General features: G+C 38.7%; 2 protein-coding genes across 11 annotated transcripts in view; both read right to left on the reverse strand.

Annotated features, from left to right (window-relative positions):
* Positions 1-5,576, reverse strand: part of eif4g3a (eukaryotic translation initiation factor 4 gamma, 3a) — a 79,158-nt gene extending 73,582 nt beyond the window's left edge. For 8 of the 9 annotated variants that reach the window (XR_006106939.1, XM_042509292.1, XM_042509276.1 and 5 more), the window contains exon 1: positions 4,992-5,576. Coding sequence is in view for 8 of the 9 variants with exons in the window: in XM_042509292.1 (XP_042365226.1) it covers positions 4,992-5,155 (164 nt within the window). In the remaining variant the exon portion in view is untranslated. Of the gene's footprint in view, positions 1-4,975 lie in introns of all 9 variants that reach the window. The other variant, XM_042509285.1, reaches the window with a different exon arrangement.
* A 1,353-nt stretch (positions 5,577-6,929) lies between these two features.
* Positions 6,930-26,125, reverse strand: part of ece1 (endothelin converting enzyme 1) — a 37,372-nt gene continuing 18,176 nt past the window's right edge. For both annotated transcript variants that reach the window (XM_042509327.1, XM_042509318.1), the window contains 14 exons: positions 25,950-26,096; positions 24,863-24,928; positions 22,635-22,823; positions 20,972-21,114; positions 20,677-20,791; positions 15,727-15,837; positions 15,543-15,641; positions 13,170-13,247; positions 12,950-13,053; positions 12,523-12,633; positions 11,057-11,124; positions 10,760-10,950; positions 10,104-10,199; positions 6,930-7,918 (listed from right to left, as the gene is read on the reverse strand). In XM_042509327.1, coding sequence (XP_042365261.1) covers positions 7,742-7,918; positions 10,104-10,199; positions 10,760-10,950; positions 11,057-11,124; positions 12,523-12,633; positions 12,950-13,053; positions 13,170-13,247; positions 15,543-15,641; positions 15,727-15,837; positions 20,677-20,791; positions 20,972-21,114; positions 22,635-22,823; positions 24,863-24,928; positions 25,950-26,096 — 1,695 coding nt within the window. In that variant the 3' untranslated portion in view covers positions 6,930-7,741. The remainder of the gene's footprint in view (positions 7,919-10,103; positions 10,200-10,759; positions 10,951-11,056; positions 11,125-12,522; positions 12,634-12,949; positions 13,054-13,169; positions 13,248-15,542; positions 15,642-15,726; positions 15,838-20,676; positions 20,792-20,971; positions 21,115-22,634; positions 22,824-24,862; positions 24,929-25,949; positions 26,097-26,125) is intronic.

Consider the following 26,125-nt stretch of genomic DNA (forward strand, 5'->3'; position numbering starts at 1 on the left):
AAAAAACAAAAACGACACAGCATAGTATTACTATATGTTTGCGTGCCAATATCATGACGATGCACAGATTCGAAGTATCTATTTTTTAATTATATAAAATATTATTATTACAAATACAAATTAATCTTTTGGCAGCCAAATAAAATAATACAATAAATTGCTTTTTCAATCCATTAGATACACTTCGTTATAATAAAAATGATTTTTTTTTAGATAAATCAGATGTTGACAAAGTTGGTTTTTGGGGACATATTTAGAAGTTGAAAAAAATTATTAAACTGCAATATTGCTATTATTTTAGTCACTGATTTTTATGTGAATAGTATTTTATTTATTATCATGACTTTCATAATGTTTTAAATAAATTATACTCAATTCAATTTATGTTATCACATTGCTCAGCAAAAAGCAACACATTTAAAACTGCAATAATATTGTATCGTGACTTAAGTACTGTTATAATATTGTATCACGGGGCCTCTGATGATTATTGACTGAAGGCTGTCACAGGATTGTCAGTGTACATTTAGGGTCAATTGTGGTTCAATAACCACAACTTTATCAAGAGGAGTCAAAAATTTCATATTGTTGAACAAAATCCGACAGATCACTTCATTCAGCGTTGAAACCAAGCTAGGCAACAAACAAAGAAATTCACATAAAACAATAAAAAGACAAATATTTACCATCTTTATGAATGTCTCTCCCTAAAACAAGACATCAGTTCAGTAAATGAAGAGGGTTTAGTTCTGTACTCATCTGGTAAGCGCTTCAGATCATACAGCTAAAAGTAGGTTAAGCAAATTTCAAAAGCCTGGAGAGTCAGAAGAGGGCATGACACTATGAATAAAGAGACCATTATCCTTTGTGTTGTGTTTCAGCGGCTCATCTAACTCGCAAACAACTCAAAAACATCACAACAAACTGTACGCAAGACAGGGCTTCACACCGCCACCTGCCATTACCGGCGTCTTACTGCCCAGTACAGATGTCAGAAACACATGGAGGGCTGTGATCGTGGGTGGCAGGAAATCAGGTTGAGACATCACACCCCAAAGCCAAAGCACAACAGAGGCTGTCAGATCACAAAAGACACATCTCTGTGTAACTGGCAGGCAGGAGACGTCAACCTAATCCTCTGTCTCACACTACTGCCACCATGCTGTAAATAAAACAGGAGGTGACATAACCACAGTGACTTCACTCCATCAAAAGTAGGGTAGAGCAGCACTGGTGCTTCACTGTGTAAACCTGAAGGTAAAGGTGCGTTTTGGGGCAATGACACTGTAAACCCATGACAGTACTAACAGACTGAACTTTAAAGGATAGTTCGGATTTTTTGAAGTGGGTCTGTATGAGATACTTATATATATGGCATGTCATATACTCCATATGGATGTCATTCGGCACGCCCCCTTTTTGGAGAAGCAGACTGAATTTGGACACCGAAGCTGAGGAATGTACTGCTGTGGACGGGGCAGCAGCAAAATGCATTTTAGCCGACTAAAAAAAAAATCATTATCAGTTTAAGTATACTGATTTTTTTTTTTAGGTGGGACTTTTTTTAGGTGGCTCAAATGCATTTTGTAGCTGACCCCTCCACAGTTTTTCAGGGCTGATACTGATTCAGATTATTACTACTTACTTCAACTGATAACCAATATTTGGAAGCAATATGCATTTCACAATAAAAATGAAAATATTTCTGTTGAAATCTTGGATTTGGAACATATCAAACTCCAATACAAAACAGCGTTTAAATGCCTTTAGCAAATGTTTAATAAAAACCGAAACTGTCAACATTATATGCAGCAAGTTCCCTTCAGTGTTTTTATAAAGTTCAGTGAAAATATAAATGAAAAATTAACTGAATAAAAATGGATTCCCATGCTGACGCTTTCTTTGCAGATATTGTAGACTACCTTTCCTGGTGTCCGTTGAGTGTAATACGCACACTTTTTCATAATTAATTTTATCAGGGATCATTAAAATAAAACGCTGACACAAATAATCGGCAAAATGCCAAATATTGTCCCCAGTAATTGGCCACGCCGATCATCTATCAACCCCTACTCCAAAGCAGTTCCTTGCTTAGCCTCCATGTCACATTCCTGCCTGCTTCTCCAAAATGGTAGCATGCCAACTCAAATCTACTATATCTAATATACTGTCTGCTGCAGTCATGTCCAATGACCACATTTGCGGACCTCAAAATTTTAAATAGCCCTCAGGTTGTCTTTCAAAATGTAATTTTTAACTAACACATTACTGGTTTATCAATCAAGATCAGACATACACCGAGAGAGAAGTACACAGGCAGAACTATTGTGTTTTCATAGGCAGATGGTAAACAAGCAAAAATGATCAAACACCAAATATTTCACTGTTGTAGAAAAATGTGTGACCATGAGTAAGTAAGTAAAATGGAGCACAGTGAAGAGGTTCAGAAAAAAGAAACAGCAATTAGCTTTTTAGTCACAATATGTGACGACCAGTTCACAAATCTGAGAGTGGTTCCCCTATTTTCTGTAACTGTCTGATCAGCTCATAATGCTTTAAAACAATCCCCTCATATCAAACAATAGGCGAGTTTCCATTACAGATTTGCATAAAAAATTAAGCGATATTTTCAAAATGTCGATACAACACAATTGCGAGATGATTTTGTTTCCATCTCCTCGGGCGATAAAATACCAACAAGCGTGACGATGGATGTTCAGAACATCAGCAAGTTTATTTCTACTGCAGCCACCGCACTAGCTGTCATTATTTCCAATCGAAGGTGACATAGACGCATTATGGGAGGGATAATGGAAAGGCAAACCACTTATATGTGGGAGCGGCCATGTATGAGGGATTTCTGGGAGGTGAAAGTCCACGATTTCAGAGGAATTGTAGATTCGAATCTTCCACATAATCTGCTCAACCTTTGACGACTTATGCTACGCAATAACACCTCCTGTAACACTGCTGCATCATGCCCAAGGGAGCCAGCTCCTACCAAAAAGCATATAGCCATAGCATCATGTGACTCATAAAAGTGGAAAAAATGCTTCCATTAAATTTTTGCAAAATATTGCTTTTGAATTGCCTGAAATTCTACCTCATGCAATCTTAAAAACCTTTTTGCGATAAAGGGGAATTTTTCCAAAATTAGGCATATTTTATGATCACAATTTCAATTTGTGCAATTTCAGAGTCAATGGAAACCCACTTAATGTAATGCACTGTCAAGAAACCAGCAAGCAATTTTCACACTGCTACTTACAGTATACATGCTGTCATCCTGCGAGCTCACCAGCCCTGCACTAACTCCTCTTTCAAAGCTAATGTCAAGTGAAAAGGGAAAGGAAGTGCAATTCCCATAAACAGGGCACTGTCCAGACTAATATGCGCCCCATTATTATTACTGATATTGATTTTTTTAAGTGGGATTTTCTTTAGGTGACAAAAATACATTTTGTTGCAGACCCCTTCACAGTTGTAGATCGCTGAGCTTCCATGTCAGTCTCTATCCTGCTTTGCCAAACTGGGGGCGTGCCGACTGACATTTACTGTATGTATTACACGTTCTCTGGAAAAGCACCCCATAAAACCCAGCTTGAAAAAATCTAAACAATCCCTTTAATAACTGTAAGCAGTTTCTGTGAGTTCGCAAACAATTATTGCAGTATAATACCAATTTCAACAAGTTCATTAGCTTGTAATGGTTTTAAACACACCATGTAAATCAAACAATGTTACTTACTGTCAAGAAATAATCAAGATACTGTCTCACTGCAAATACATACATGCTGTGATCGTGACCAGCCCAGGCATTGACAGGCCTATCAAGGTGCACAGCAGCACCACTTTAATGTCATGTGAAAAGGGAAGGGGGGCGAAATTCCCACAAACAGGGCCTTGTACAGACTAACACAAGCCCCATTTTTATTACTGATATTTATTTTAAGATAAGAGGGACTTTTTTTCAGGTGACAAAAATAGGTTTTGTTGCTTACCCCTTTAGATCACTGAGCTTCCATGTCAGTCTCCAGCCTGCTTCTCCAAACTGGGGGTGTGCCAACTTACATCTACTGTATTTATTACACTTTCTCAAAATAAGCAGCCAATACAATCACACTTCAAAAAAATCTAAACTATCTCTTTAACAGCTGTAAGTAGTTCACAAACAATTATTGTGGCATAATAAAAATTTCAATAAGTTAATCAGCGTGTAATAGTTTAAAGCGTATCATGTAAATCAAACAACGTTACTGACTGTCAAAAAATGATCAAGATACTGTCTCACTGCAAATGTATGCGTGCTGTCATCCTGACCGGCCCAGGCACTCACTGACAGGCCTGTCAAGGTGCACAGCAGCACCACTTTAATGTCATGTGAAAAGGGAAAGGGGACGAAATTCCCACAAACACAGCTTTGTACAGACTAACATGAGCCCCATTATTAAGCCACAGGTCGTCACCCTAAAAATGGGCGAAGCTTTACTGCTCTGCGACGTCGCATTCACTGACTTGTGCACTTGCTAGCCACAGATGCTACCCTCAGCTTAGCTGGCACAAGCTAACGCACCTTGCTAGCCCAACAACGGTTAACTGAACAAAGCCGGTAACCGGTGTGATAGCCTGCCGGTTAATGGGGCTTTACAACACCAAATAATGTCACCTCAGTTATCATTAACTGCACTCCACTGCGTTTCTGTGACAGCTACGTTCAATCGCAAACGTTGCTAGTATGAGTGCTGTAGCTCCCAAAAATCAAACTAACATTTCCGTTAGCTTTGGCAACCGGCTTGATAAGCTAACGTTAGCATACTTAGCTAGCTAATTGTCCCCTCCCCTCCCAGCTCCCTCCAAACGAAACCATCACCCACCGCATCAAAACCTCTGCTAAAAACAGTAATAAAACAGCAGCGTGTTCATGTCACACATACGAGTATAAATGCACAATATCATAAGAAAATTTCCATGTTACCCAGGTGAAAGGATACTGAGGTGGCGGTACAGCGCCGGGCTGGGGAGCTGTTGGGGCTCCCGGCGGCAGAGACACGGAGGTCAGGGTAGCCCGCAGTTGGCTCGACGGAGAGGGGCCACTTCCAGGTCCGCTAACTGCGACAGCGGCGGGTTTTGTGACCACTTTCGGTGGCAAACTCATTGCAAAAAAATCAACAAATAAAAACAATACCTTAATAAATACTGATACAAACAACGCCTAGCTTGCATGCATTGAGCAAGCGTAGCAGATTCTTGAAGCAGGCCCCAAATCCCTTTAACGAACCGGGATAACGAAGCTCGAATAGCAACACAAACGTCTTTTTTTTCATGGAAAGTCGCTGCTCGGATCAGCGGTGCTATTCATGGGGACGGTGGGAGGTTTAGCCTCCCTCGCCCGTCCGGAACCTCTGCGGATCCGGCTCGGTTTCGTTTCTTTCAAAAATAAATAGTCGCCACGATCTTCAGCCTCCCTCGGCGATCTACCTTTTCTTCTCGACACGTATGTTTTCTATCATTTTTTTCTCACAGAGATGAGAGACTTCGCCAACATGGCGTTGCGGCCGCTTCCAGCAGTCCGGGCAGGACAGATGATTCGGCAATTCTCGGCGAGTTACGGATTCGCTCGGCTAATCAACTAACCTACAATCACATACAGTTAACGTGTATGCTTCACGCCCCCATTATGAAAATCAAATCTCAAAGACAGATTTTTGACACTTTTTTTTTTGGAAATTCCTTATTTTCAAGTTGTAAATTTAGTTGACGAAAACCCGAAAACAAAATACTATGCTGTTGATAATTGCAAACTCATTAAGAGGCAAAATAAGAAAAAATAAATTACATCAAGTTGCAATGATGTTTAGAGTAATTTGCGTGTAGGTATGGCAATAAAACCTCCACATTTAGTATTTCGCTTTTTTCATAGTATAGTTCAAAGCATGGACTGCACCAGCAGCAGGACTCTAACATGAATTTGTGTCTTATTAGCGCCATCTATCGTCCATGAGGCTGCTTTGCACCTGCAAATCAGCAAGACAGTGTCACATTATATTTTCTGTGATAGGTTAAGGAGTGTAATCTGAGGCAGTGGGTGCAATATGAATCTAGTCACACGTCTGTACAACTAAATCGCATAGGTGGATTATTGAACGGGTCTACCAGGCACAGGGCAAAAGACTTAAAATGTCAAGGGGCATCCTGTTTTCACCTGCAAGATGTCACTCAAATTACCAACAAGGAGGAGCCTAAAAATGACCAGAGACATGACAAGGCCACAAACAGACACAAAGAGCTGCAAAGAGACACAAAATAACTGCAAAAACTGGAAAATTAACCACAAAGAAAGACCAAAGAACTGCAAAGACACACAAAACAACCGAGAAAAGACACAAAATTATCTCAATAAGAATGAATATGTCTTACAGACCTGAAAATAACTACAAATACACTCAGACAGATCACAAAGAGATGCAAAAGAACTTAAAAGAGACAAAATGACTACAAAGACAATCAAAATAACCACAAAGGACACAACAAAGAGACACAAAACAACCACACAGAGATATGAAACAACCACAAAATGGACACAAAATGCCTACAAAGCGACCAAAAGAGACACAAAATTACCCCAATGAGCTGAACTTATTGAAGACCCAATGACTACAAAACGGCACAAAACAACCACAAAGGGAAACAAATGGACCACAAGGAGACACAAAACAACCACAAATAGATGCAAAACCGCCACAAAGTCTGTGTAGGAGAGATGGTGGGGTCCTTTGCATATCTGTGCACAGGGGCCCACTAACTCATAAACCAGCCATCCTAAAAGATGTGTGTGTGTGTGTGTGTGTGTGTGTGAGAGAGAGAGAGAGAGAGAGAGAGAGAGAGACAGACAGAGAGCCACTAAACAAACTGCACACATGAGACGAACATGTTTTATGATTGGTTTTACTATACAAAATAATTTGTGACAAACTCTCATAAAAACAGGTATGGCACATCATAGCTCAGCCCATATGACAAAACTCTGCATGAAAAAAATAGTTGATTTATTTTAATTTATTGCTGTGAATTCCTTCATTCTGTTTCAGATTTGCATTGGTCTTCCATTACAGAAGTTAAAAACCAAATATCACCTTGATATCTCTAAAAAATGTAACAGTTTGTAGAGTTTTTCTTTGCAATGGTTCAAAGAAAAATAGTTTCTGTGGCATTAAAACATATTTTATAAACCAAATCTTAATAAAACTGTCCACATGAACTACATTTTCATTTTCAACATCTGGCAGGTCCCTGGTTCACTGTCATAGAAAAATTTGTGACCATAAATAAAACACTATAAAAGTAAACTGGAACAGATCATCAGCACAGTGAAGAGGTTCAGAAAAAAGAAACCTCACTTTGCTTATTCGTCACTATATGTGACAATCAGCTCATAAAATCTGAGTGGTTCCCCCATTTTCAGTAACCGCCTGTTGGGTTTCCAGTGTTCAAAAAGCGCATTTATGGCAACATTTAGCTTCAGAAGTCGGGGAAAGCTGACAGTTCTTGTGGAGAAGCACTGCAGATTGTGATCCTCCATTCAGAGCGGGCACATCATGTCCTGATGAGGAGCCCGATAAGCATTAAGTGGCAAGGCAGCGGGAGTTTCAGTGGTTCTTGCGTTCCCCGTCCGTAGAGACTTTGTCAATCGGTTCTCCCAAAACGTCCATTTGACTCCTTGCTGATAAACAGCGCTGAGGCATCACCAGAGCTCACACTTGTGTTTCGGGTTCATGGGAGCATCTGCTTTGCAGCCAAAGTGCTTTGAGAATTCGTGTGAATTGGAGATGCTGCCGATGACTCTGAATCTTGATGGACTGTGAGGATCTGTGATGACGCCTTCGTGTGAGCTCTCCGGTGTCCTGACAGAGCACCAAACCTGCAGGAATAAGCGAGGACAAAGAAACACAAAATCAGCGATTAATTCTGCACAGGCCTTCAAAATTATTTGGTGATTTCTACAAAGAATTATAAAAAGATTTTTAAAGACAGTCCTGACATGTTTTCATCACTTATTATGAGTTTTATTTGCAGTCATTTCTTGGCTATACAGCTCTTTATTTATTTTCCTCGGTTATTAATTTAAAATTTCTTGTCCTGATCTTTATGTTGGGTCTTGTTTTATTCTGATATCCAACTTAACCCTTTAAATCCTTCGCAAATTGATGCAACAAGCAACTTGTGAAGAAATCTGAGGAAGAATGGGCCAAAATCCAATTTAAACACGATGAAACTTTAGTTTCTTCATACAGAAACCGTCTTGAAGCTTTTATTATAAACAAAGGCTTCCCCAAGTATTAAATGCATTTTAATTAGTGTTTTCCTGTCATTTCACTTTAATATATTTTTAAGGATTGAAATATGCAGATTTCTTTATCAGTGTAGTTTTGCTAAGTTAATACCAATGTCTGTTTTAAATTTCAAGGCAAGGGAAATTTATTTAAATAGCACATTTCATACCTAAAGGCAACGCAAAGTGCTTCACAGATTAATCAAGTTGAAGTTCATAGCAGCCCAATCACAGACTATGCCCCAAAGGGCTGAACAAATAGTAATTTCAATTCAATTTCAATTTGATCTATAAAGTCCAGTATCACAAATCATAATTAGCCTCGGAGGGCTTTAAAACATACGATATCCCCCTGTCCTTGGACCCTCACAGCGGGTAAGGAAAACCTCCCCCTTAAAGCACCTTAAACAGGGGAAACATTTCATGTGAACAGCTGCATTGAAAATATGTTTAATGAAAAACATCAACATGGTTAGTGCTTATTTCCCCCGCTGTAGTTCAAAATGTATTTGCAAATCATTGCATTCTGTTTTTATGTACATTTTACACAGCTGCCCAATTTATTTTGGAATCAGGGTTGTAGACGGCTGTTTGCATTTATTTGCTTTCAGGTTTCTCTGCGCTCACCTTAAATGTGAGTTTGACACATGCGTATCAGCAGGATTTTCATCTCGTCTGGAGCCAATCACAGTCACACACTGTGATGTGGAAACTTGAAGCCTCCGGGGCACAAACACTGACAACTGACTGCTCAGTGATGTAGGAGGCAGCTTGTGTCCAGCCATTAAAGATTATATTTTTATATTATGGATATTTTCAAAAAGGGAGAGATGTCTAAAAATCCATATCAGACACAAACCAGTTCAAAGCAGAGTATTTTTTGTATGTTTTAAACATGTCTCCCATAAATAACTTACTGTGTGGAAGTGTGGGGAAAATATGTAAAAAAAAAAAAACCAAACACAAATCCAATCTTCATCCTTCAAAAAGGAGCCATAAAGTTGTAAACAAAACCACTTTAAACAGACCCAACAAAACCCACTCTTTATTAAATTTCTAGCACTCAAATTCAAAGATCTGGTTGATTTCAAAGCGTTTCAAATCACATACAGAGCTACAAATTAACTACCACCTAATTGTATCCAAAAGCTGTTTCAAATGAAAGAAAGTTCACAAGATTTGAGAGTCAAAGGTGTTAATTTATGGAACATCTATAGTGTTTAACTGAAAATTTAAAGGATCTAAAAACATTTACTAATTAATTTTGTTTATTTATTTTATGATGTTAATTTTATTTTCACATTTCTATAATATTACATTGTGATTAGCATTTTTTTACAATGCATTATACTAGGAAAATGTTTTTTCCTAATTAAATTGATACATGTCGTGATGATGTGTTAACATATTCTACTGTCTACAATTTCAAATAATTTTTTGCAAAGGTATTTCTTAACGTGACTGTTAAAGGGTTAAAGTTAATGTTTTTTTGTTTTTTTTTATAAAATTGTAAAAATTGGGTAGAATTTGATGAAAATTAATTTCCTCTGACTCTTTTTCAGACATGATATACTTATGTTGTTCATGGAAGAATGGGTATTCTGGTGTTGTTTCTTATATTACTGTATATTTTCATTCTCCCTCTTTATTTGGCATTTTCGAAATAAATATCCAAAGTCAAGTGTCTGGAGGGGAGCTTTCAGGAATACGGTAAAAACAGCAGTAGGCAGAGAGTATCGCGAAGTCAGAGTAAAGGAGTGTAAGTGATACAAACCTGTGCAAATCCTACAAAAAACAGCTGATGGTTGGTCAGTCCCAGGGCAGGCAGCGCGGCCTCCTCGCCGTTCTTTTCGACCCAGTTCACATAAGCCTTCAAAGCAACAAGCGATCATGTTACACATCACAGTTTTGCACATGTAAAAGTGTTTAATTATATAGATGAAGTGGAAATAGAAGATCCGCTTTACGTCCTCAGCACTGTTATTTCTCCCTGGCTCACATACCAAATGCTGCTTGTACCTCCGTACGATTTGCTCCTCTGCTTCGGAGCTCGTGACCTTTCATTACATGGAAAGAATGTGTGCATGTGAAGAAGTAACCAGAGGCTGACAAGGCCGCTCATAACCACCTGTTGCATTTCCAGGCTTTGCTGCAAACCAGACAACCTGTTTTTTTCCAACACAGATGAATGGATATGACCTACAGCGGCCTCGGAGAATAAACTAAAGCCGGGGATTAATGTCAGATCTGTGTGGTGGTTTTCTGACCTTCTGAACATGCAATCTGACAACGTTGCTATTGGAAACATAACAGCAGCAGTCTGGACTTTTATCTCTTGCACCAGCATTTAATCTTTGCCTACATCTGTGACGGAAAGCCGTTTTGCAGACAACATTCATGGTTACTCCTGCGTCCTATCAGATACCAGACCTTGTAGGCGGCCTTGAGTCCACCGTTGTCAGCGATGTTTTCTCCGAGGGTGTGTCTCCCATTCAGAGGCTCCTTGTTGATGCTGTAATTTCCGTACTGCTCCACCATGCACTGAGTCTGCTTCTTGAATGCCTCCACAGAGGAGTTCTTCCACCACGGACGCAGGTTTCCGTCCTTGTCATATTCCCTCCCTTTCGGACATAAATGTCAAATATTAATAAAATAATTCCAAGTGTCAGAAGGATGATATTAGTTATCAATGTTTGAAATGTAAAATGTTTGTTTTTTTTAACCAACCTTGGTCATCAAAAGCATGAGTCAGTTCATGTCCCATGACGACTCCAATTCCACCAAAGTTAAGGGCTCTGAAAAACATTTTAAAAAATCATACATTTTAAAACTGTACATAATGTAGACCTTTATAACTTCCTATAAAAACTGGTTGAAGTGACAGTTTTTGGGAAAACATAGTAAGAAACAAAAAAACTGTCTTGCAAGAATGGAAACAGATGGAAACAGATGGTCTATATTTAAGATTAAAAAAAATCCACCAGCACCCTAAAAGCTCATTTAATACTTCACCTACAAAATGACCATTTGTAAATCGGTTAGCCATGCCGTGTTACCTTGGATTTGTGAAGAAAAATGTGTTTTTCTCGCATGCTTCCAAAACATGTGCATTTTTTACTAAAAAAAAGAAAAAAAAATCTGTATTGGGGTCTGGCTTTGAAGAGAGCATAGATAAGTTTCAATTTTCAGGTCAGTTTTAAATGGTAAGGTTCAAGTGAAAATGCATGTGTGGGAAGAACTGAGCATATGACTGTCAGAGTTTGTAAATGGATGTTTTGATCCAGTTCTGCTGTTGTTAAATGTGGTCCCCAATTAATCAGCAAATCACTATTTTTGCTGTTTTCTCTGGTGGCATACAAGAAAGTTTTCTTCATGCATTCAAGGACACAAAGCATGACTAACTGACATACAAATGATCATTTTGTAGGTTGTGTCCCTTTAACAACTTTTTCTTGTTTACAGTTGCAGTGACAAATCAATGAATTTATTATGATTGCAAACAATAATTTCCAACTATTTTGATTTCCATTAATAGTTTCACTAATTTTTCAAGCTAAAAAGTCAAACAATAGACGTTTCTAGCTCTTTAAATGTGAGAATTTGCTGCTAGTTTTGTCATTTATAATAGTAAATGTTGTATGACTTAGTACATATTTCACAGTCTTTGGGTTTTAAACTGTTGGTTAGACAAAAGAGGAAATCTGAAAGTGTCACTTTGGGCTCTCAGGAAATTCTGATGAGCAATAATAATCTTGTTTTTTTAATCTGTATAAGATGTATAAAAGTGACAATTTGTGGTTTTACTGAAGGTTATGTGTGATTCTGTTTCCTTGTTACTGTGAGTTGAGAGCCTTCCTGCATCTCAGATTTGTTCAACAGTTCAAACTGAATCAAATCAAAACTACTTAATGAAGTGAAACAAAACTACAATTCAGTCTGATTATCAGGCAATATCTGCAGCACACCACGGGACTCTCATGTGTAGTTAAAAAACAGCTGCTAAATTACATTTTCTAAAGCTGCTTAGTTGTAAATTTTTACAACCAGCGCTGTTTTATACTTCAGTGGCATTTCAGTCTTTATTATTTTCAGCTTTTATGGTCTCGTGAACTAAAAATAATTTTCCACTCTGTTGAACAATAAACTTGTTTTCTGTTCTAATAAAACTCATAGGTGTAGTGCAGAAGACGTACTTAGGCCACGATCGACTGTAAAACGGAGCCTGAAGAATCCCCGCAGGCAGAACCATCTCATTCTTGGTCGGGTTGTAATATGCGTTCACGGTCGGAGGCGTCATGCTCCACCTGGAAAAAAAAGGAACACAGGACCCCCATGTGAGGCTGACAGCGAGGTCACAACAAATTCAGAATATCAATACCACCCGCTCTGCAGACTGCAGATCAGTCTGAGAGGCATGGGGACCCTCATCCGTCCCCTCCTCCCCCCCAGTTTAATTAGAGACAAGGATCAGTTCAGCGGAGAGAAGTCGGTTGCCTGGGAACATTTGTGGATGGCAGCAGTATTGTGCTGAGTCAGTATAATGGGAATGTGTCCCCGTCGGAGCGTGCAGCCTCCTCTGTGGTGAGCTGGGTTTTGGGGGGGGGCGAGGGAGGAACTCACTGGTTTCTGTTGGGAGTTTTCCTCAGCTGATCCGCTGTCACTCTGGCTGAGAAGTTGTAGTACTGCATGACATTTTGGAAGTAAAGCTCTGACACCACCTCAAACTAAAACAAAAAAAAGAGGAATCAGATGTGAAAGAAAAATGTGAGTTCAGTTATGTGATAAATATAAAAATGGCAGTGGTAATTGTGACATATAATACAGCTGCACATTTACCTACATCATTGAACACTTTGTCCAGCTTTGAGGCGTTCATGATGAACTCTGGATATCCGACCATGTTGTATATCGCATCTGCCTGTGACAAATAAAACAAACTGTAAAAGACACATTTTCACACCAGGTGGCAGTGCTGTATTTCTCAGCCACTTCAGCACTGAGCTCATTTTCTGTTAGATTAGATTAGATTTATTTAGCACATATTAAAAACGTTAATGGTATACATCTTAAGAAAAGGAGACATGCAGGGGAAACCCAAAAAAACCCTTAAGGGGCTTGACAATTGGGGTTCCCCACAAAACTATCAAACAGTACATACAATCTCTTAACATCAATCAAAACCAATTATAAAATTGCTTTAAAAAAGTCTATGATAAATACATAAATAAGAAGGGACAGGCAGAAATAATAGAAAGTATAATAGAAGAAATAATCATGACAAGAGAAAGAAGAAAAGGTAAACATGAAAACACACACACACACACACACCGTGTTGGGCTAATGTTGTAGTAGAATATTTTTCACAGATTTTTTAAAATAATAAAAGAGACAGTCTAACCTGGTTTGGAGTAAATTAATGACATATCTTGGAGCCTCTTAATATGATACTAAATAAAGATGAAGTGGTTCATGATTGGTGCTCAGATGTTAGAGAGTAACTTTGGTGTTTTTTAACCAGGACCTTATTTTCCCACGTTTTGTGTCTATAAGTGACCAACTGCAACAGCAATCATTAAAACTGGTCCAGCATTAATTAAGAGGACTGAAGCCAGCAGCAGCGAAACAGGCTGCAATGTAATCACTTGGAGCAATTATGCACCGTCAACTCACGTGCACTAAAAGTGCTTGTTTTTGACACAGACAGGCTCAGATTGTTGTGTCTGACAACTTATGGAAAGGATCCTACAAAGACAGACCTTTTTGTTAAAGAAAAACATGGTACATAGAACATCAGAAATCACTAGGATCTATGAAATGTACAAAGCCAGGCAACAGAAGAAAGGCCTCAAGATTTTAAAGGTCCCCTCCCACCCTGCTAACGGCCTCTTTAACCTCCTCACCTCTAATAAAGACTGAGAGGCACTGAGACAAGAACCAGATTTCAGAACAGTACATATGCTGGAGTCGTCCGCCTCGTCAATAATATGAATCTGGCACTTTAGGCTGTAAAACTGTTTTATAATGCACTGATATGTACTTTATCTGATTTTACTGCCAATTCCCCCACAGGTGCTGCTGTTTTTATTATTTCATTCTTTTAATGGTTTGGATTTCATTTATTTATTTGTTTTTGTCCTTGTTAGGTATTTGGAGTGAGCGTGTCTTTTGTCTGTGTGCGGAGCTCACTGAAACAAATTCCCATCGAATACTTCGATATGGTGATGAAGTATTGAATCTTGAAAAGATCGCTAAACCAACCAGACTCCATTTAAATAAACAAAAATTGTATCATCTTAAAACACACAAAGTCAACAAAAATAAAATAAAACTCACAAAAAAACTCATGATTTGTCTTTCCACTTTCTCAGTCACCAACTCTGGTTTGGTTCATAAAAACCCTTAATTCAGCCAGTTAGGTGGGTAAACATGCTGACTCCATACATGCTAAAATTACTGTTTATTTGAATGGAGTCTGGAGGTTTGGCGATGGTGATTTCAGTGCCGTTTCTGGTTAAACAAAACAGATTTTTTTTTACAAAAAGGTCTATCTCTGTAGTCATGTTTTCCATAATGTTGTCACTTACATTAAAAATCGGAGTCTGTCAGTGGCAAAAACAAGCACTGATAGCAGACGTAAACTGATGACGCCCTGAGTGGTGACATTGCCGTGTGTTTTTCTGCTGCCGGCTGCAGCACTCTTTGGGTGTATGCCCGCTATACGCGACCAGACTCCCGCTCCAAATCACTCTGTATTGGAAGTGACAGATTTCTCGTACAAAGCATGCTGGGATACCTGCGACTCGAACCAAGCTGGCGGTGTGAGGAGAGGGTGTGACAGTTTAAAAAATTCAAAGGGTGCAAACATCGAAACAGCCACTCAAGCTGCAGCTCTAGTGACTTTTCGAACAGCTCTGTATAAATCCAGAAAATAATGAAGTGAAACTTTCTCTGGTAGAGAAGCAGGCGGGGGATTGTGGATGGATACAAGGGACCAGTGGGGCAGGATGGGCACGAATTGAGGCGAATTGGTCGCGTATAGTGTGCCTGCAGCCTCTCTCAGTATTGAAAGAATTCTTCCCATTGTTCATTTAGACACAAAAACATGGGAAAATAGAGAGCAGGTTGAAAAATACCAGTGTTATCCTTTAATGCCTCCGTAAAGCTTCAGCTGGAAAACCTCCTGAGAAAGACATAAACAACTTCTTTCTCCCACCTTTTCTTTTGCTGCTTTCTTTGTATCCGAGTCCATCCAGCTCACATACTTCAGGCCTTCCTCAAACGCCTGTTTAATCTCAGCGACCATGTCCTCAGCCTGAGGCACAGAGACAGGAAGAAAAAAGTCACAAAAGCGCATCATCTCCCACAGCAGGAGTTTGTTAGGGAAGGACTTTGCTTACAATGGCCTTGCTGTCCTCGGCAAAGGTGGCTTTGACAAACATGGCTCCAAGAGCGAAGCCCAAGGCGCTGTCTGTGTCGCTGACGCACAGCTTCCAGCGGGGAGTGCAGCTCTGCAACATCAAATGGACACATCAAGACATGTTGGAAAAAATGCATCCTGATTGTTAGAGAACTGTGTGTCACATTTGGCTCAACACGTTTCGTCTGCTTTGGTTAGTCACTTCTGTTTCCCAGAATGAACGAAACAAACCTCACAGGGCGTGGGTGGACTTGTACCATTCAGCTTTGGGTGACGTGTGTAGGTTGAGAATTGTAGTAATTGTGCAACAATAACAAATTGAAAGTAAGACAGTGAGTGTGTTTTCATTAAGCCTATTTCTCCTGCAGAGCCCTGAGATAGTTTGGCCAGTCTGTTCCTGCTTCACGCCCAGTGCATGCTGGGATAGGGGTCCCCTAACGCCTGGAACACACTAGCAGTGCGTGAGCATCGCCAAACCTGTTTTTTTTTGTTTTTTTTTGGGCTCCCGTGATAACAAGTCAGAGCAGCCACACTGCCTGCGTTTCAGTTGCCTGTCAGCAGCGGCACATTTAGAGAAATGGAGGCTCACAGATTTTTCCCGTGTGCCGCAGACAATTGTCAAAAAATAAACAGTGAAAATTTGACAATTATATGGACTGTATATCACCGATATTACAGTTTCAATGTCTTTATTTGTCAAAGGGAGGAGGACTTTTAAATATATCTGTTTTACTCAAACTCTCTGGCTTACGTTTCAAAATAAAAGTCCTCTGACAACATCTCTGTTGACAGAATCCCATCAGTTGTAGACACAAGGCATTTTATTTTGAAACATTTGCCAGACCGTGCTGTTGACCATGCAGGAGCTTGCATGACTTCATAAATTATGAAAGTTAGAAATTCCAGTATTGTAACAACACTTTTCAACATAAGGAAATAAAAAGACATCAATACGAAACTATATCATCATAGTTTTTAGGCTTTTGGGATATGTACAATCTAAATTTTGTCTGGCCTCAGTTCGGCATTGTTGTTTGGCTCTTTTAGTCATGTTGCCTCTTCAAGAAACCCTTCATGCTTCTGCTTTGCCCTGTAAACTCAGTTTTTAAGTGTGCTATATAAATACAGTTCTTATCATTATTATTATCATTATTACTGATAAAGAAGTCTTTTGCATTTCTTCTTCTTTTTTGAACAGATTAAATCCAATGAGGTATGAGGTAAGATCCATCTATTGAGAGAGAGCGGTCGTGATCTTTTTGAGAAATGTGTGACCTCTGTGCTCGGTGCTCTCGAGGCAAAGCTGAGCTGTTATCTGTCTGTGCGCTGAGGGACACAGTGTTCTGTCCAAAGGACAGAGTGGTGGTTTTTGTTTTATCACAATGACAACAATCAGGACACACAAGTATCATGTTTACAGTCATAACTGAAGCAATGCAAGCAAACTGGCCAACAGAGAGGACAGATTTCAGCAGGGAACACAGATATATTCTGATTTTCAAAGAGCCGTTTCACACAGTATTGTAAAAAATATTGTAAAATAGCATACTCTATTGCGGATGGGAATTGAGAATCGGTCACAAATTATCCAAATCCATCTGAACTGAACTGTATGACTTAAAGCTTATCAATTCCTTTTGGTAAGACCAGAAGGAGAGCACACATTAAAACCTTTACACTGGCTGCCTGTTAGCTTTCGCATTGATTTTAAAATTCTTTTATTAGTATATAAGGCACTGCATGGCCTCCCACAAGACTACGTCTCAGAGATGCTTTTAGTTTATGAACCACAAAGGCACCTCACATCCTCCGACTCTGTTTTTAGCTGCACAACTAAAACATTTAGTGATTCTGTTTTTAGCTTTTACACCCCAAAATGCTGGAACAGCCTGCTGGAGGATCTGGAAATATTGATACAAAAACTAAAAACCTATCTTTGTGTGTCTTACCAGCACAATTTTTTAGGTTTATACTATACTTTATTATTTTTTGCTTATTTCATCTGTTGTTCATGTTTTTGTTTCTTCAATCAAACTGTAAAGCACTTTGATTTTCATTTGATTTGTTTGAAAGGTGCTATATAAATAAAATTTGATTGATTTTATTGATACTGGCACGTTTTTCTTACAGTTGCACATTACAAAACACTAGCATGATGCTAAAACATCTTTCTAGCAACATGGGCTTAAATTTCAGGAATGCCATGTATTTTACACTCTATGCACAAACCGCGCAGCACCGAGGGTAAATATCCTTTTTAAAATAATACCAGTGTCATGCCTTTTTTTCTACTCTGTTTCTGTTCTGTGTTCAGACTCAGAAATAATAAAAAAGTTGCATGATGCCAAAAACCTCTTTAGGCCTAATTTTTCCCCCCAGTGAAAACTGATCAGAAACTAATAAAGGATAATAAAGAATTGGACCAATAAGCAGAACTGATAATGGCATTGGTGTCAGTAAAACCATATCAATGCCCATCCCTACACTCTAGTTGTGCAAGCTAAAACTTAGATTAAGCTCGCAAACATAAACATTTGATTGCAAATTAGCTTACTTGTGTTAATTTTTTTTACTTTTTCCTGGAAATTTAGCATTTTTGTCATCACTGTCTTTACTCACATTTACAAAAGATTGCAAGACACAAACACGAGAACGCATCTAATATCTATTTTCAACAGTCGTGTCTCCATCTATCTTGGAACAATGGCTTATCATCTAAACTATATGAACAAAACGTCACACTAAAGCCGCTAATCCACTGAGTGACAAACAGTCCCTATATAAAAAGAAGTTATTATCAGGTGAGAGGAAGGGCGAGGACATATGGGGCTGCATGTATACACAGATAGGGAGGACACAAGGTCGGACTGAGGAAATGAGGAGTGCACTGAGCAAGCAAACAACGAGTCGTAAATGCGTGCACAGAGGCACAGATGGAAAAACAGACTCGGCTGCACTCTCACATAAAACAGACAATCAAAGAAAGTTTGGGGTTTGTTATTACAGCTTGACCCCAGTTAAAAACCAGGCGGAGGGAACAGGATCCTGCTGAGATAAGGGCCGGGGGTCACCGGAGCCTCCCCACTCTGACTGTTACTCACTGAGGAAAGTGAAAAACCTGCAGCCTGGTCAGTTTAATGCACACGTGGACAAGATTCATGTCACTGTCTGATTATGTTCGTATTTAAAGTCTCAGCTCGCTGTTATTATATTGCTATTTTTAAACATTATGCAACATAATGGGAGATGATATTGTGATATATTGCCATTTCTTAACTTTTTTTCAACTGCAAATCATGTCCCCAAAGGAAAAAAACACTGTCAACATCTGTTTTATCTAATAAAAAGTTTCTTTGCAGCAAAATGTATCGCTTAATCAACTGAAATTATCATTCTAGTAAGTTACCAAAAGTTTAACCCTTTGAAACCTGGATCAACATCATTTTTCTTGTGCTGCTGTGAGTTGCCTTTCACAAGTATTTTCACTTTTGAACCCTGAGCAATTTGGCTGGATTTTTAAAGCTAGGGAAAAATGTCAAGGGAAACTATAATTATAATGATCATAATTACATATTTAAAATTATGTTACAGAATAATTAGAATTTTCAATAATTTTTTATTTCATTCTGTCGTTCCTTAATTTCTTTCTTACCTACTAATTTTGGGGTATAATCTACTTTAATTTCTAATGACCTTTTCAGATAATCAAGCCATTTTGCCCTGGTTTCAAAGGGTTAATTTGCAATATTAATAATATATTAAAAAATCGATACTATGCTGTATATATTAACTGGTTGGAGCATTTTAAGCCCACATTATGGACGGGATCTATAGATTTAAAACATTTCTTTCTTTCTCAGCACAAATGTTTGTATTTTACTTTTCATTTGTGGAAATAAACTTATTTAGACAGGTTTATTCAGGCAGCACATTCAACTGAAATATTATCGACATTGCAAAATGGCCAAGAGCAATACCAAAATAGCAGGAGCCGCATTATTTGTGAAGGTAAAATTTGTCAAAGCACTCCATTACAAATAAAGCATTGTGATGCTTCAGAGATGCCCTGGCCAGTAATCATATTCCAGACATAAGAGAACATGCTTGTTTGGTACAGATCCCAACAAAATTCACATCGTTTTATATTTTTCCAGTAAAAAAGAAATGCAAAAATGACCATTTCCCTTCAGTTACTCTTACAGCAATTGCAATATCTGTCAAAACAATCGCAATACGATATTTCTGCATATCGTGCAGCACTAGATCTGATTATTTTTTGGACACTGAATCAGCTACATGTAATAAGATTTTTCTTCATTCAACCATAATGCTGTTTCAGACCGAGGTCTTTGTCACGCACGCGCAAACCACAGTCACACATAAAGGCCAAGAAATCTGGTTTGTCCAGCAGAAATGTGGCTTCGTTTGGCAGATTTCTCTTTTAAATCTCTTACCCTAATTAAGAAAAACATGTTTCTGATTTACTTTAAGTTTAGGAAACATTAACATTAAAGCCAACATAAGGTGCTGACTCATTATTTAAATTTTTTTTCTACCATTTTGTCACAATGCTCCTCTGTTCTAAATTTCCATTTTTCTGCATTCGGTTACAATGAATCCTCTGTCGAGTGTGACACACAAGAACAGGAGGTCTCTAAATCAAGCTGCTTGGCTTTGGGCCACTTCCTCTGCCAGAATATACTTGTCGTCTAAAAAGCCAAACAAAAATGCAGAAAGAAAATAACAAAACTGCTACTTGGATATTTGTATCCAGTTCACAAATGTTTTAAAAATACATTATTTGCACCAGGGTTTTATTTTCCCCACTTTTTTATCTGCTTAGTCCCATCTCTGTGTGTAAACGTACTGTGTGTAAATTTAATTTCATTGTTTAAATGTAGTTTAAAAAGGCCGACATTTCGTCTCTCACCTTTTTGGTTCCGTACATGACCTCGAGGAAGCGCTGCTCGGCATCCTGGAACCTCTCGTCCAGAATGGACACCATCTTCCTCACCACCTTCATTATCATGTAGTTGTTGAGAAGGCTGAGAAAAAAAAGGAAATATCAAATTCATTGATTTGTTGCCCTTTTGAGTCCCGCCGAGTGCTCGCCATTGTTCCCTTCAGCAGGAGGATTTGTGCGTGTATGTATTATGTAAACATGAACAGACATAGTGACATAAAGCCTGAATTTGATGCTTGAATGGAAAAACTATGTGTCTGACCTTTTGTTTGTTTTGGTTATGAGCTCAGACACTTGCTGGAGGTATTCTTTGGCATAAACAACCACCGGCTCGGACTCGTTGAGCGGCACAGGAGAAAACACTTCTGTGAGGTACGGCACCCAGTCCACTGCAGGAACCAGCGTCTGCGGGGACACAGATAACACACACACACACACACACACACACACACACACACACACACACACAAACACTGAGACAGAGTTTGATACACAAATAGAAGAAAACTGTTTCTTTACAGTCCCACATCATGACGATTAGCATTTAGGGACTGTTTGTTTTGTATGAGAGAGCAGTGTAAAACAGGGAGCCACTTCAAATATTTTTTTGAAGCACTAGAGAGGGACTTATGTTTTTAAATTTGGATTTGGGGAGGTGACATACAATTTTAAATGGTTGTATTTTGTATTTCATCTAAAACCATCTCAACCCCCATACCCATCGATGGGTTTGATAGGCATGTTTTCTTTAAAAATCACCAGAATCAAACCATTTATCATCAAAAATATCAGAAATTGTAAAGGTAGTAATTATTGTTAGATTTTAAAATTTCAGATAATCCTTGAACACAACATGTGTGACAAACACTTCCAACAGGAAGCATAACTAAATCTAACATTGAAATAGTGATATTTCGTCAAAATGACTTAATTCTACATGTCTCACAAAAAAAATCTGGAAAAAAAAATCAAAAATTAAATTCTGCGCTCCTGCATGCGTGCCAATATTGAAAACAAAAGGCAAGTCGGCACTCGGCTCGTGATGCTCAAAGTGCCAGAAAATACATTGTATTTACAAATGTTTTTTGGGTGTTTTGAGCACCACAAGCAGAGTGCCATCTAGTTACATTATATCGGAGAGGAGGCAGACATCTGTACAGGCACAGGCAATATGGACCCTCTGAAAGAATATCCTAAAAAAAATATACTGATCTCGCTTCGATCGCTGCAACGAAGTGCATTTAAATCCACTGGAAATCTGATCACCCTCCTACATTATTACATTGGTTGAATGAATTCTGAAGCTACATCTCATTAGATAAAATCTACTACAACACAAGATATAAGAGTCAGGACATTTTTAAAATATGGCAACCACATCTAGATTTTATGGCAAGAAGAGCAGCTTTAGCTACTATTTACTGATAATGTGTGTTATAATACATTTGCTGTTCATGGCTATGTATGTTATTGTTTAGATCTCCGGTGCCATTGTGATGTAATATTGCACAGCTTTTTTTCCTCTTCCTTTTTATTATTTATGTTTTTTTTTCTTTACTGTGTTTATTTTGTCTCTTATACATGAATGTTAAATTATTATTATTATTAATTAATTCATTTTCTTTGTTTTTTTCTTTAGTTTAACACTTTAACATCACGGGGTAGAGGGAGGTTGTGCAGAGTGGGGTCGGGTGGGTGGAGGAAAGTGGGCATAATGGTCTCATGAACTGTCATCTGTCTATTTCTGTTAAATCAAATAAAACACACAAAAAAAGGAAAAAATGATGTCTCTACAGCCGATATCTCGAACACTCTATAACTCACATCAACAAGCTAGGTAAAAGGGAAAAATATGTCTCTTTGATTTTGGGCTGAACTGTTCCTTTAAGTGCTGTATATTGCTGTTGTCTAAAGGAGACACTCACTGTCAGATCTTTGGCCTCCATCTTGTGGTAGATGAGCTCCTCGTCCCTCCTCTCCTCCTGAGGGACTGTGATGTTGGCCAGGGTGGTTTCAAAATCCACGATCTCCTCCATCAGCGTCCGAGACTTCTCCTCGGAGCCTCCCAGGAGAACCCCCAACTCCGTCAGGAAGGTGAGGTATGCAGTCAGATACTGCAGAGGACAAGCAGGCAGCACAGTGAGGTGGAGAGAAGAGGGGTGTGTATTTGGGAAAAAGTTCAATTAGGAAAATAATCCTAAACTATGCGAACACAAGCAAGAGTTTTCCCCTGAAGCGGAAATATTTCTCTTTTAATATTTGTTGACTTTCTTTGCAAAACATCTGCGATAAGCCTTTGGGTTTTTTCATAACTAAATTGCAAGTCATGTTTTTATTCCAGATCTGGATTTGATGACTTGATTTAAGCTTTAATATATTTTAAAAGGGGGCTCCGTTATTTTTTTGTTTTATCTCATTTTTGCAGATTGTGTTCCTGATGTATTCAAATCCAAAAATTCAAATTTTAGTTGATGTGTGTTTTAGCCTCAAAATGCTATTTTCTAAAACCCCTCTTAAACTATACCCCACCTGACCTGACGTAGGATTCTGCACGATGTTGTTGCTGCAAATAAACATACATACTGCCGATTCTGAGAGTCACATGATAACATAAACTTAACCCTCGACTGGACCAGCAACTCCTAATGAGCTGTGAGGGAAAATGACTGTTTCTGTCAATGAAGGCTGGTGGCTTTGAATATAGTCTAGATAGCATCTTCAGTTCCCCATCGGAAAAAGACGTCACGCTTAAGTGGCACAATAATCTAAATACAGCAAACACTGAAACGATTTTGGTGATCCTATTTTTTAGGTGTCCAAAATGAGCTTTGGTCCACAGCCACCACACTCTTTTAACAGAAACAGTATTTCTGCTCTGCAAGACACGAGGAGTTACAAGCAGGGTTCATACATATTTTTGCCAATAATTTTCCATGACTTTTTCATGCCTTTGAGGCAAATTTTAATGACCACACAGTGTTTTCCCTGGGATTTTTTCCCCCAGCAGCAATGCTCAAGTGCATGAGTTTAATTCTGCAGTGCCGGCTGATATTCAGTGTGTCTGCTGACATGAGAAGGGCTTGAAGCTGTAACTGTGGTTACAGTCTGACCTAACCCACGCAGAGAACGACATAAAGTCAAGTAAAGTGACTGATCTGCTAAAACATTAACACATGTACAGTATATTCTGTTATATAGCTATTTATGAGGCACATTTCCACAACTTTTTTCAACATTCTTTGGTTTATTTATTTTTAAAAAACCTTTACAGGCCTGGAAATTGCTATGTTTTAAAAAATACATGATCTTTCCAGGTTTTTCAGACCGTGCGGACCCTGTACTAGATTACATTGCTCAGTTTAGGGAAACAGTAGCTCAGTCTGTCGATGCTTGGTTGGGGAACCGGAGGGTTGTGGTTCAAGTCCCTATACGGACCAAACACGGAGTGTGGACTGGTAGCTGGAGAGGTGCCAGTTTATGATCCTGTGCTCTTAAGCAAGGCACCAAACCCCCAACTGTTTGAGGCGCCTGTCCAGGCAGCCCCCTCATTATGACATCTCTCCATGAATGCATATATATATATGTATAGTGCCACAGGGATGACGTTTTTCTGTTTGCCAACCCAGAAGTTAACGTTGCCCTGGTTCCCTTGTCAAAAAAACCTATTGGATTTTTCCTTGGGATTTTGAATCTTTGCAGAAAATAATCTCTGTGGTGTACAAACGGTTATGAAACTTGCATGTTTAGTAAGATAATCTTTACAAATGAATTCAAAGTAGCCTAATACTTTCTTTCTATTTTCCCGAGTGCCCCGGTCTGTGAGCGTGCTGACTACCATCGTACTGTAGGTAATATGCCGACTGTGGATCTATAACTGTGTTTATAGTACAGATGCAGCATTATATTGAATCTTGATGTATCTTCACCTGGTTACATAAAGGCTTACTTTTTCTCACTCTTCATACTCACACTGTCAGAGACCCGTGTGTGTGCGTGTGTGTGTGGGGGTAATCTACATCACTGCTTTTTGATAATGGCTGAGTGGGAGTTTCCGTTTTAAAAACACGGAAAAAGAACACGGATGGAGCCACCCTTTGACTTTGACCGTCCAGCTCTGAACACACCTAACCCCTGTGGAACCAGCCCACGGTACCTTTTCATTTGCTGTTTTGTTGAGGTAGTAATCCCGCGAAGGTAGCCCCAGGCTGGACTGATCCACCTGGAGTCAAGACAAACATCCTGTGATTTTCAGTTTCAACACTCACAAACAACCTTTTGTTTTCATTCCTGCGTTGCCAGCATGCGGGATAAAAGTAGAAGCTCGCAAAAGATCATATCTGTCCGATTTGTAACGGTCTCATGACACCATGTAAAGGAATGAACTCTCATGTCAAACTGTGCGCGTGAAACCAAGAACAGCGTGATAACGAGTGGATCGTCCCCAGAATATCAGCACAGATAATACGTCTTCTGAGTGAAGCCTGTAATAGCTGCTGGTGCTGGAGGGAATTTGATGTAAGACTTTAGGATCAGAATCAGAAATACTTTATTGATCCCCGAGGGGAAACTGAGGTTCACTACAGACGCTCTGATGTCAAGCACAGAGAATTATAGAAAGTAGAAATAAGTACCAGCACAAAGTATGTAAAAATATAAAAGTAGCTATAAAACACAGTAATAATAGAAACAATTAGCACTGGTATGTGAATATTTAAATATTACAAATATGTATAATGTGGTCAGTGTGTAAAGTTTGTAAGATTATAAAGATAAAATAGAAAAACAGTAATAGTAAGACACAATTAGCTCTATTATGTAAATATTTAAAATGATAAATATGTATAATGTGCTGAGTGTGCAAGTGTGTAAAAATATTAAACCATGTGCCTTATGCTACAATGCAAAGTATAAAAGAGAACATGTGGGCATGATGCAACAATGTACAACACTATATATATATATATATATATATATATATATATATATAATCATTGTACCAACTATTGGAGTGTAGACAGTGTATAAAGAATTACTGCACATTAAAATCGTACATTTGAAATATAATAAATAAATTATGGAAATATAATTAAAGATGGGTGAAAGTGTCGGTCTACTGACTGTCAAACACTCAAAGGGCGTTAAACAAGAAGACTTTTTTTAAAATTGGTTCAAGTTGGTTAAAGTTTCTAAGCTATAAATGTATGATTTTAGATAAATACATGACTATCTGACTGTCTCACCTGGATGATGTTACTGCTGGAGTTTTTTGAGTCGGTGCTGACAAACACTGTGAAGAAAGGCGAAGTGCGAAAGTTGGCCGACACCATACGCAAAACTTCCTGGAAGTTGTCCTTGTCCCAGGGTTCGGTCAGGGCCCATCCTCCTATCTGAAACAGGCAGCGTTTAGTCAGACACT

The sequence above is a fragment of the Plectropomus leopardus genome, chromosome 2 (genome assembly GCF_008729295.1).
Source record: "Plectropomus leopardus isolate mb chromosome 2, YSFRI_Pleo_2.0, whole genome shotgun sequence".
Lineage (NCBI taxonomy): Eukaryota > Metazoa > Chordata > Actinopteri > Perciformes > Serranidae > Plectropomus > Plectropomus leopardus.